General features: G+C 35.6%; 2 protein-coding genes across 2 annotated transcripts; both read left to right on the top strand.

The window, feature by feature from the left end:
- Window positions 1–5401: 5401 nt before the first annotated feature.
- Window positions 5402–6342, top strand: LOC122468050 (olfactory receptor 4K13-like). Its single transcript, XM_043554532.1, is given in 2 exon segments — window positions 5402–5570; window positions 5573–6342. Coding segments are annotated over 2 exon segments (939 nt in total).
- A 5713-nt stretch (window positions 6343–12055) lies between these two features.
- On the top strand, window positions 12056–12994 carry LOC122468049 (olfactory receptor 4L1-like). The gene has a single exon (XM_043554531.1). The coding sequence runs from the start codon at window positions 12062–12064 to the stop codon at window positions 12992–12994; it is 933 nt and encodes a 310-aa protein (XP_043410466.1). The 5' UTR covers window positions 12056–12061.
- The last annotated feature ends 405 nt before the right edge of the window (window positions 12995–13399 follow it).

Genomic DNA, 13399 nt, shown 5'->3' with positions numbered 1-13399 from the left:
AGCCCTCCTAGTGAAATTGGTCACCACATTTCTCACTTTTGTATATAAGGCATCATGCACAAAATAATGGTCTCCCAAAGAAGTCCATACCCTTATCATGGAACCTGTGAATATGTTACCTTACATGGCAAACAGAAATTTGACAATATGATTGTTTATAAACCTTCAGATGGGGAGATTATCCTGGGTAATCTTGTGGCTTCAATGTACTGCCTGAGTATTTAAAAGTATTGAACTTTTCGTGGATCCAGAGAAAGAAAAAAAGAATCCAGGAAGGATGAATCTTGAGGAGGCTTTCATCCACTGTTCCTGGCTTTGAAGAGGAAGAAGATATGACCAAAGAATACATGCAATGTCTAGAAAGTGAGAATAACCCCTGACTGAAAATCAGCAAGGAAATGGAGATGTTATTCTAAAAGCACCTAGAACTAAAGTTGGCCCTTAGCCAGGAATAGTCTGCGAACAGTTTCCTCCCTCAAAGCCTCCAGTAAGAAATATTGTCCTACCAACAACTTCATTGTATCCCAGAGAGAAAAAAGTTGGATTTCGGACTTATACAACTAGGATATAAGAAATTTGGGTTGGATGAAGCTTCTAGTTTTTGGGAAATTTTTTGAGGGAGAAGAAGAAAATGAATACATGTCGTTACCCTGGGGCTGTGGTAAGACTGTGTCTTCTCTTGCCCCTCCAGATTAGATTTGGTGGTAGATTCCATTTGATGTTCATCTTTGGTTTCCCTGAACATTTCCTGTTAGCATCTCAGCCTTCATGTCATTAGACATGTTCACTTCATGTTACTAAGTAATTAATTAAACTCCTGTTTTATGTATGTAGAATGCTAACCTGACAGCATTGAACTGTAAATATTTATAGTACTTTATGTTAGTATAACAACTAACACTATTCCAATTAGACCCGAGAAAATATAGAGTTGGGGAGAGGCAAAGTGCGTGACTCTATCAGAAGTCAGCCCCTCTAAAGAATTTTCACCAAGTAGCCACCTGAAAATACTGTTTACTTTCATGTTATTTGCCACTTTTATCACATGGCAGGCTTCACAATGCCACTTAATGAATCAGACATCTGTTACTAAAGAAGAATGGGAGAAGGCTACTCAGCAGTCTGTTACACAGTCTATACCAATTACTAAACTGGTCACTGGTGAGGAAAATGAAGAACAGTGGTTGGCTCAAGGTAGTGAGATGCAGTGTTCTGGACAGGGTTGGAGACTCCATGGAAGTGCATAGACGCCTCATACCATGAATGAGCAATGGGGCACCTGGGTGGTCAGACAATTAAGCCATTACTTCTGTTTAAAGCTCATGTCATTATCTCACAGTCATGAGACCAAGCCACATGTCGGGCTCTGTGTTAAGCATGGTGCTTGCTAGGAATTCTCTCTATCCCTCTCTCTCTGCCCCTCACCTACTCCTGCTTGCTCTCTCTCTCTCTCTCTCTCTCAAAATAAATAAACTGTAAAAAAAAAAGTTAGAAAATGAGTTTTTGTTTTCGAGAAAGAAGGAAGGGTCATGTTTGGGAAACTCACAAATTCTGCCATAGCCAGTTATCATCACTGTTATTCAACATTAATCTAAACACTTAGTTAATGGACTAAGGCACAGGAAATGTATCTGAAGAAAAAAATGTTATTAATGTTGTATGTTATTTTACCAGTAACTTGAAACAAAGAAGACAAAGAACAGGGGAAAAAAATGACAAAAGAGATTTCCACAATGATACCATGTGCCATATAAATATGTAACAAATGGAACCAATAGCAATAAAACCAATTATGTTAAAGAAAAAGATCATAGCAAGTATATGCAAAATTACATTTAACAAATAATGTGTTACCCAAAAAATTGATAATGAAGATTAGAAAATATATTGTATCATAAAAGTAGGCAGACATTTAAAGAGACATAAAATCTTTCTGAATGGAAGACTCAATTTTGTAATTCTGTTCATTTTTTCAAACCTTTCTTAGAAGTTTCATACCACGAGATTAAAATGTCAATGGAACTAGGGGCGCCTGGGTGGCGCAGTCGGTTAAGCGTCCGACTTCAGCCAGGTCACGATCTCATGGTCCGTGAGTTCGAGCCCCGCGTCGGGCTCTGGGCTGATGGCTCAGATCCTGGAGCCTGCTTCCGATTCTGTGTCTCCCTCTCTCTCTGCCCCTCCCCCGTTCATGCTCTGTCTCTCTCTGTCTCAAAAATAAATAAACGTTGAAAAATAAATAATTCAAAAAAAAAAAAATAAAATGTCAATGGAACTTGTTTTAACTTTAGAAAATACATCTATTTAATGTAGACTAAAAATATATAAAAATAACCAAGAACACTCTGAATGAATAAAGCAATGACAACAGACTTGCCCTTCTATACATTAACTATACTGTAAACTAATGAGTTAAGTAGTAACTCTTCAAAAATTATCCAGGAAAATAAAACAGTAAACAAGTACTCCCCACAAAGAGCCTGATGTATCAGCAAATTTGAAAGGTAATAAAAAAAAGCATAACAAATTCTTAGTGGAATGAATTATTATTTAATTTCAACCTTAAAAAATAATTTCACATTGTTTCTCAACAGTCCACAAAGATTCAAGTTTAAATGTGAAAATCTCAGCCTTAATAAAATGTAGAATTTAAATAATCTAGAATATTTATATTTTTGCTAAATATCACATTTATGAATGCTTTTTGTAGAAAACAAACTACTACAAAAGAATGAACATCATATAGAATTCTCATAATTCAACTCTAGCCCTAGTATGGATTATTGCCTTTAAAGTATTATCAGTTTTATAGATGAATAATGGTATCTCCTTTCTGCAATGTCAAAAGTCTTTTTCAACAATCCCAATTACTTTTTTACCACCGGTCCCTAAGGAATCTAAAACAATTAAATGGGTTCTCTCCTTTGTGCCTCCTACCAAGGGATACACTCATATACTGCTGTCTTTTGAAGTCCAGAGAAGAAAATAAAGTCTCTGGATGATGAAGATTAAGCATCCATTTCATACTGATGTTACCTCTGAAGTCCAAGTGCAAACCAGTAGGTTACATAATCTTGACATGCTACTCTATCTACATACCACGTCGATCACATTATTCTCATTAATAACATTAAATGTATCCATAAGTGTGAAACATATGTGCCAAAATGAAACTGAGAGGAGGGCTCAATGGGTTTCAAAAATTAATCTGGAACAAACATGATCTTGTTACAATTGGGAAAAAAAAACAAAAATCAGAAAACACTATACCCATGATTATTGGAAATTAGATTATAATGGCATCCCAGGCCAATAAATTATTCTTAGACTAAAGAAACCTAGGTATGTTCAAATTGTTTGGTTATACTTATCAGGTTAAATGATTTTATTCTTTAAATTATAGCAGAAATATAGAGAAAGTGCTTTTGTTGTTTTTTAGAAATGCAATTATTTTAAAAGAGAGATAAATGATAGAAATGTGAGGATAAAATGCCTGATTCAGGGCTTTGAAAATCATAGAATGTCACCACTCATAAAATATTGATGCCATCATTATACTGGTTAGGCAATGCTAGAAAAGCTTATGAGAAAATGCAACTTTCCTATGGTAGCAGTCTGAAAATGGCCAAGTAGTGAAAACACTCATTAAACCAGAAAAAAATTAGAGATAACATCTTCTCTAGGCTCTGTCTTTGCCAGACCCAGGTGCACCTGCAAAGTATACCTATTACGTGCTTCAAGGAAGCACAGAAGGTCTAGGGGCTATAGTTCAGATGAAATAATTGTCCTACAGTTAAGAGTACAAGGCACAAAGAAGAAATACAGTTTCCCATCTGTGAATGAGAACTATCAAAGATGTGCATTTCCTGTTTTATTACCTTGTGAAAGAAGGAAGTTTTTATGTTACTTTCAATGATAGTGTCAAACATAATGGGCTGATTATGTTTGGGGTTATAATGGGATGATTATGGGCCATTTACAAGAACTGTGTGTCTTAGTGATAGTAACCATGCATAGAAACGAACATATGATTAAGTGTTTATTATGGTTATCTAGATATACAATTTTAAAAATATGAACTATGTAACTAAAAGATTACATGTATCCCCAAATCACATACATTCTATTTTCTTTTCTTATAATCTACATTAGCCTTCGGTCTAGGCTCTCATAAAAGCAAGGAAAAGACTGAAGATGAACATGCCTGAAATAAGACTTGAAGAAGAGAGCTAAAATCAGCCAAACAAGGAAGGTCTTAACCAGGTGAATTTACATAGAATGAGCGCTGACCTATTCCCTTTATTTGTGTGTCTTTTTTAAAAGTTCATTTAATTTGCCTGAATCCACCCAAGTCAGCAACATAATATCTCTGACACTTCCATCTCTGACAAAGTCAAAGATTGAAAGAATTTTAAGGGAAATAATTGTGAGGAAGGATAGGTCCAAGGAGGCTAAGTAACCCAAGATAGGACTCTTCTCAAAGATAGGACTCTTTTGAAGTCTTGTTAAGTCATGCTTACAAAGGTAAATGATTCACCTTACTCTTTGCCCCTCACTAATGGAGGAAGGTGGAACAAGACTATAATGGTAAACTTCACTAGTCTTACTAATAGTGATTTAGGTGTTTCTTTATACTTATATCTGTGAAGTCATATGACCTAGAAAGAATATCAGATAAAAATAGATCTTTGTTCATGTTTGCAACAACTGGAGAAGAATGCACAGATGGGACACACTTTACATCTGATCACATGAACTGAAGAGTCCGGCACATGTAGATGAGTACCTGTGGTTTTGAGAGTCTAGTCTAAATAACTTAATCTTTCCTCAGTAATTGGGTTTGATCTCAGTTAATGAGATAACTGTCTCCACATGCAACCTTCTATCAACAATATGCTCATGGTCTATAATCAGTTGTTTTCAAGAATCATAATGCACTTCATGTGATTTCAGCAATATTTGGCGAATTTTTACTGCCTTTTGAGATTTTCGTGAAAATGTGTCAGTAAATGCACCTCCTGCAAGAGATAAAAATCACTTTTGCTAATGCCTTCCAATCTCTTCTCTATTATTATTCTAGTACCTTATGAGTTCACACAGTCTGATCTGCAGGTGAACAAGAAGGAGAGGTTTTCTCAAATGTCCAACTGACCATGCCCCTACTAACCAATATACCCATTTTATTTAGTTGTCTCCATTCCCTCCAGTTTCTATACCATGTGGTCCAGTGAAATATCTCCTGTAAAATACGAAAGAAGTAGTCATAGTACCAAAAGGGTTGTTTGCCTGGGTAAGAAACAGTAAGTGAGTAAAGATCAAGTTTATGGACTTGTCAGTCCCTATGACATTCTGTGTGTTTTTCCCTCTTCTAGGCAACCTCTGATAAACTCATACGAAAGGATGAATGGATGTCCCCAACAACAGATCAAGTGTGTCTGAGTTCATCTTGCTGGGACTTTCCACTTCTCGAGAAATTCAAATATTCTTTTTTGCAGTCTTCTTCCTTGTCTATGTAGCCATCATAGTAGGAAACCTCCTCATTGTGATCTCTGTGATAGTTGATACTCATCTTCACTCCCCATGTATTTCTTTCTGGCAAATTTGTCATTTTTTGATTTATGTCTTTCTTCTGCTACAACTCCCAAAGTGATTGCAGACCTCCTTAGAAAATGCAAGACCATCTCCCTGTGGGGCTGCATGGCCCAGATGTTTTTTACGCACTTCTTTGGGGGTGGAGAGATGTCTCTTCTGATAGCTATGGCCATAGACAGGTATGTTACCATATGCAAGCCCTTGCAGTATCAGACCATCATGAATCACAGGGTGCTCATCGGGTTTCTGCTGCTCTCATGGGCAATTGGGTCCATCCATACCACAAGCCAGATGGTTTTCACGGTAGGTTTACCCTTCTGTGGTCCCAATGTTGTGGACAGCATTTTCTGTGACCTTCCCCTGGTCATCAAGCTTGCCTGCACTGAGACCTATATCCTAGAGCTCTTGGTGATTGCAAATAGTGGACTCCTGTCCCTGATCTGCTTCATTCTCCTGCTCATATCCTACATTGTCATGCTGGTCACCATCTGGCAGCACTCCTCCAGTGCATCCTCTAAGGCAGTGTCCACACTGTCTGCTCACGTCACTGTGGTCACTCTCTCCTTTGGTCCTGCTATCTTCATCTATGCTTTCCCATTCAAGAGTTACTCTGTAGATAAATTTCTTTCTGTATTTTATTCTATAATCACCCCCCTCCTTCATCCAATTATTTATACTCTGAGGAATCAGGAAATGAAAGCAGCCATTAAGAGACTTAGCAGCCAGCATATTGGCTCTTGGCTCACTTCCTAAATAATGTTCATAACAGCTGATTGTTTGTGTTCTCTGCTTTGGGATTCTGAGTCTTAAATATTTATCAGAATAATTAAAATGAAAATTTTAAATATTATCAATTTTCAGTCGGAATTCATGGAATTATTAAGATCAGTTTTATTAAAAATCTAATGGAAATGTTCATAGCATACATTCAATACATAAATAAGTGTGCATTCATTATTTCCTTGTACTTCCCTGTCTTAGAACTCAGGGAAACAACCCTGATCAATGTTTAAAATATCTAACCACATGTCTTTTTTCAAAGACATAATGGCTCAGTATATAAAAATAGTTAACTTTCATAAGATAGCACACTATATGATGTTTAGTTTCAATTTTTACTTATAAAGTTGTATTTTTTTAAGTTTGTTTCACTAGAGACAGACAGCATGACTGGGGAGGGGCAGAGAGAGAGGGAGATAGAGAATCCCATGCAGTCTCTGCACTGTCAGTGCAAAGCCCAATACAGGGCTTGAACTCATCTAAAGTTGCATTTGTAACTTATTGTTGTAAAATATCTATTACTATTTGTCAATCATATGGAGTCTGTACAGAGGCACTGTGATCTGAATGAGGATAATAATACTTTCTCACTGTATAGCCTCAATATGCTAATCATCTTTAGTAGAATTTAAAAATACGCTGAAAAATAAATTTTTTCCAACATATCTTTAGTATCCAAATAGTTTTTGAAGAATCAGTATCAACTAAAATGCTAAAAACTAAAACCATGAACTGCTAGCAAAGCTTGCTCAACCAGATAACATGTCAATGTTTTTTCAACTGGAATAAGTCGTTCATGAAACATCTAGAAAAATATTTACTAGGTACCAAGCACTGCCCAAAGCAATACAGATACATGGTTATAGACAGAGACCTGATGCCTGTTCCGGAGAGAATATCAAAGGGGAGGGATCTATGTTAGCTGTGGTGGTTTTAGAAGATCACTTTAAGAGGAGACATTTATACCAACACATTAAGAAAGCTCCAGAGTTAGACATTTGAGCAGGGAAAAGAGCATTTTTGGCAAAATGGCCAGTGCACATAGACATTGCGAAGTGAGAAAGAGTTTTTAAGTATTAAAGGTAGACCTTGTAAAGGAGACTGATGAATAAAAGAGAGAAGACCTATGCTGAGATTTTATAGAAAGGAAAAGTCCAGAGTATTCAAGCATAGTGGATTCCTTTTTATTGTCAATGTAAATTGAAGTGTTTTAGGAAAGGGAGGGATGGGATCCAGCATACCTTATAGTTGGGTGTACCTCAGTCCTCACAAGTAGAGAATATAATGCAGTAAACGTGAAAGCAGGGGGAATAGTTTTTGGGCTCTTTCAGATGGTAAGCCTTATTTTATTAAATAATACAAACAGTGAGTTTGTGGAAACTGTAAAGACTTCAAAAGGCAAATAGAAAAGCTAAAATTATTCAAACACCTTGGAACCACCTCTTTTTATATCTTTAAAAACATTTTTAAATGTCTATCTTTAAAAATTGTTTAATATTTTTTTGTTTTTTTATATGAATTTTTTTATTTGAGTATAGTTCACACACATTAGTTTCAGGTGTACAACACAGTGATTTGACAAATTTGTACATTATCTACTATGGTCACAAGAACTGTAGCTCCATCACCATACATCACTAATATCCTTGACTATATTTCTTATTCTGTTCCTTTTATTCCTGTGACTTTTTCTTTCCATAACTGGACATATCTCCCACTCATCTATTTTGCCCATTCCCCCACCTGCCTCAGCTCTGGCAGCCATCAATTTGTTCTCTGTATTTATATCTCTACTTATGCTTTTGGGTTTTTTTTTGTTCATCTGTTTTTTTTTTTTTAGATTCCAGATATGAGTGAAATCTTATGGTATTTGTCTTTCTTTGTCTGAATTATTTCACTTAACATGGCACCCTCTAGGTCCATCCATGTTGTTGCAACTGGCAAGACTCCATTCTTTTTTATAGCTTAGTAATATTCCATTGTGTATATATATCTTCCTTATCCATACCTCTAGTGATGGACAATTTGGTTGCTTCCATACCTTGGCCATTATAAATAATGCTGCAGTAAATGTAGGGATGCATAAATATTTTCAAAGTAGTGTTTTCATTTTCTTTAAATACCCAGCAGTGGAATTACTGGATCATATAGTAACTCTACTTTTAGTTTTTTTTGAGAAATCTCCATACTTTTTTCCAGTGGCTCTGCCACTTACATTCCCACCACAAGACTCATTTTTCTCCACGTCCTCACCAACACTTGTTATGTCTTGTCCTTTTGATTCTAGCCATTCTAACAAGTGTAAGGTGGGTGAATATCATTGTGGCTTTGATTTACACTTTCCTGATGATTAGTCATAGTGGGTATCTTTTCATGAGTCTGTTGACCATCTGTATGTCTTCTTTGGAAAAGTATCTGCAGGTCCACTGCCCATTTTTGGCTGGATTGTTTGAGTTTTTCTAGTGTTGAGTTATATGAATTCTTTATATATTTTAGATACTAACCCCTTATTGGATATATCAGTTGCAAATATTTTCTCCACTCAGTAAGTTACCTTTTTCTGTTGCTGATGGTTTCCTTTGCTGTGCAAAAGCTTTAAAATATACCCTGAATATCAAACTTACCTACTTTCCCTCCTTATCCCCTTCTCCTTTTTAAGTATATCTTCCCTACTTGAGTTTGGTCCTAGACCGTGTGCTTCTAACACTGAAAAATTCTATGTGTACCATGCTTACCAACTGGTTTGGGTAATCAAATCAGGACATCAAATATTGTTCTAATATTATATTTCTAATTTCTATATTTAAGAATCCTTTCCTTTCTTGCAAAGATCTCAAATGCCACACTAAACTGTGACATATATCTCCTCAGCAGAAATATTTTTAAAAGACTTATTTTTCATGGCAATTCTAATTGGTAATAGCTGCATGGGGAAAATAAAATTTTTTATAAAATTCCTAGATTCTGTCAAAAAGAGTGAGAAATCTTTTAGCAATGTCTGCTATGCCTTTCTCAGTGTAGGCTATTATATTAAATATATTAATTTTACTTGAATAAATTCATTCAATTACTAACTATAAATATTGAGATTGATAAAATATTAATATAATTATAATTTCAAGTCTATCATCTATGATAGATCCATTTTCTGTTAATGTGTTCATCCTTCCCCAACCAAAACACTTGAATTAGTGCTTTTTCTGAAGAGCACTTACTAGTGAAAGTTCACATGGCTGATACACTTCACAAACTCACCATCCACTTAAATAATGAGAAAGTAAGTCCTTGCTCTGAACTCTAGGTAACACATGCACGTTTATTTTAATGATTCCCTTTGGGGATTGATCACCAGTCTGCATCTTATTTATGTTCTTGTCCTTTTTTTTTTCTGTACCTACCAACGATTGTCAATTCATGGAGGTTAAAAAAGATAATATATATTCAGGATCTCACTGTATCTTCACATCTTTGAAGAGGCCACTCTTCAGCTAGAACTGGTAGGTTTCAATAGCAGTGCTAAAGAAAACTACAATTACACACTTTAATAAAGGAGAAGACATTTTATAAGAAACTTAGAACTAAATGAAAACCATATTATTCTGATCATGAGGGCAATAGTAAAAGATAATTTTGGTCAAATAGTAACTGAACACTGTATCTACTTTCAGTAAGGGTAAGAGCCACATTCCTGATCTGAGGGATCAGTTTTATAGCTTGAGTTCATGTTCAGGAATATAAATTTGAATTAGTTTAATCCTTATAGGGTAAAAATATAAAATAAAAAATAATTTAGAATATTATAAAATAATGGAACAACTAGGTTCTTCCTTGGCTAAGTTTAGCATCTGTGACAAGTCTGAAATGTAAAATAATAAAATATCATATCAAGAAAATGAGAAAAGGTGATTTCATATTATTTATCTATGTTTTACTTCCCCACATTGAGTATTTCAACACAGAAAACACATAATATGCTAAGATAATGATTAACTTAAATCAATTTTTTTATTTTAATTTTAATTTTTTAACATTTATTTTACAGAGAGGGATGGAGGGAGGGAGAGAGAGAGCAAGTGAACAAGCTGATACAAGTGAGCAGGGCAAAGGCAGAAAGAGAGGGAGAATCCCAAGAAGGTTCCATGCTGTCAATATAGAGCCAAATGGGGGCTCCATCCCATGAATGGTGAGATCATGACTTGAGTTAAGTCAAGAGTTGGACACCCAGTTGGGTGAAATTTGGCAGAGGATGGATGGTGAGATTTTTTTTGTCATGTTAATAAAATTAGGCCTGAGTCATGCAGGTTCAATTTTTTAAATCAATTTTTGGTTCAGTTTTTTTCCTTATTCTAATAGTTGGGCTAAACAATAACACCTGAATATTTCATGAACTATTAAGCCAAAAACTGTATATTCAGGGTAAATTTTCTACAACCTGTTCTGATGCTCCAGAACTAGAATGTGGTGTAAGTATATGTATTTGTGTTTACGTGTATATGTATGATTCTGTATCTGTGTCTGTGTGTTTGGTGTGTATCACTAATCATTTTTCAAAAAAGTAAAAAACAAAACAGAAAATAAAAGCTGTGACCAAAAGGTATAAGTAAAATGAAAAAGTGTATAAAAATGAGCCATCAGTCAGTCCAACATGGGAACACATATATAGTACAAGTGTCAAAGATATAAGAGAGAGTGAGAGTCGAGAATCAGTCTGCAGACAAATGTGAAATATCAGAGGAAAGCACTGGGTACAAAGAATAATGGTACTTATAAAAAAATTGCTGGTTGTTCAGAGTCCATCTATATATTAAATGCAAAGGGACAAGAAGGCAAACTCCAGCCAGGAACCCAGAAACAATAGATTCATGCAAATAGGCAAAAAGTCTCAACACTCTAGGTCAGCAGTTTGTCCAGAAACAAAAGTATTAAAGAGCATTAAAAAAGATCATAAAGGAGGAGGAGGAGGAGGAGGAGGAGGGAATGAGAGAGAAAAGAAGGAAGGGAAGAAACAAACATGGTGGTGGGAGGAATAGAGGAAAGAGAGGAAGGAGAGGAAAGAAAGGAAGGAGAGAAACAAACCAGTACATTGAGAAATATTTGTTTCTGCCCAGAAACTAGGAAGCCTGTTTTATTATTTATGGTTTTTGTGGGCGACGGTAAGAACATATGACAGGCTATAGCCAGTTTAAAGCTTCACGAAGAATTTGCTAAATTTCTAAAGTTATTTGCTTCGTGGCAATATAATTAAACTCAATGCACATACCTGAATATTTCAAATAATAGGTACCACAAAGTGATATGACCATATTACTATCCACTTGAACTAATTCATTTGACTAATGGCCATTTGGTTCCTCTAGTCATTGACCCATTGAACTCATGGTTCATAAACTCATGATAAAAACAACAAATCCATGTGGAGACACAATCTATGCCTGAAAAATATGTTTATAAAATTTTACAATAAACTTCTCTTTTGTGACTATCTGGCTTTAAAAAATGCAGTAAAGTGAATGTTCCTTGAATTAATCTATTAAAATGTATTTTCCAGAAATGCCCATCTTCTCTTTTTCTATGTGAATCAAGCACTACTCTCTATATGGCCATACCTTCAAAACTATCAAAACTTAAATGGTCACTTTTTCCAGATTTTCTACATTTTAATGACTTTGAAAACTCCTACATAGACTAGATAATGAATAACTCAGTGGTAACGGAGTTTGTTTTGTTAGGACTCACCAACACTTGGGAACTTGAAATTTTCTTTTTTTTCATATTTTTGTTGGCCTATGCAGCTATTGTGGCAGGAAACTTTCTCATCGTGGTCACCGTAACCTTTGACTCACATCTGTACTCCACACCAATGTACTTCCTCCTTGGAAATCTCTCCTTTCTGGATATGTGTATTTCTACAATCACAACCCCTAAGATGGTCACAGATTTTCTCAAGGAGAACAAAACTATTTCCTTGTGGGGCTGTATGGCTCAGATGTTCTTCCTCCACTTTTTAGGGGGCAGTGAGATGACTCTTCTCATAGTCATGGCTGTTGATCGGTACATTGCAATATGCAAACCTCTTCACTACACATCCATCATGAACCGCCGGGTCCTCATGGGCTCTGTGCTGCTGTCCTGGGCAGTTGGTTTTGTGCATACGATGAGCCAGATGGTTTTTACTATCAACTTGCCCTTCTGTGGTCCCAATATAGTGGACGATATTTTTTGTGACCTTCCCCTAGTTCTAAAACTTGCCTGCACTGAGACCTATGTTCTGGAGTTGCTGGTAACTGCTGACAGTGGACTGTTGTCTTTCATCTGCTTCATACTCTTGCTCATTTCCTACACTGTCATTCTGGTAACTGTCCGACGTCGATCTTCTGGTGGACTCTCCAAGGCTCTGTCCACACTGTCCGCTCACATTACTGTGGTCACTCTGTTCTTTGGGCCAATTATCTTCATTTATGCTTGGCCATTCAGTAGCTTTTCAGTGGATAAATTTCTTTCTGTGTTTTATTCAATTATTACACCTTTACTGAACCCCATTATTTACACTCTAAGGAATCAGGAGATGAAAGCAGCCATTAGTAGACTGAAGACCAAACACACCCACAGAATAAAGTGGTATTAATTCGTCTGTAGACTTTTAAAAATATTCATCATGTTTACTGAAATTATTGCATGTTCCATCATTACATAACCATGACGTATTTAGGTTTTTTGGGAATTATTTTCGCTGAAATTTAACCCAGTTGGGGTTAACAATTTTTTAATGTAATAAAGAATTAAATAGAAAAAAAATGTCCCACTAAATTATAGTTGAAAACCCAGAAATGTTCAAAACTAGATTTCATCAAATAAAGAGAAATCAAATATAAATTGATCTATTTTTAATTCAGAAATAGGGATCTTTCAGCTCAATTCTTTAGTTGGGTAAGTATGCATAAAATTGCATGAACTCTTCAACTCACAAGTACACACAAATAAACTCATTTTTATGGATCTTAATATGCGTAAGAATTATTACTCTCTTTGA

Source organism: Prionailurus bengalensis, chromosome B3 (genome assembly GCF_016509475.1).
Source record: "Prionailurus bengalensis isolate Pbe53 chromosome B3, Fcat_Pben_1.1_paternal_pri, whole genome shotgun sequence".
In the NCBI taxonomy this organism is placed as follows: domain Eukaryota; kingdom Metazoa; phylum Chordata; class Mammalia; order Carnivora; family Felidae; genus Prionailurus; species Prionailurus bengalensis.
This window is presented reverse-complemented; position numbering and strand designations above follow the sequence as displayed.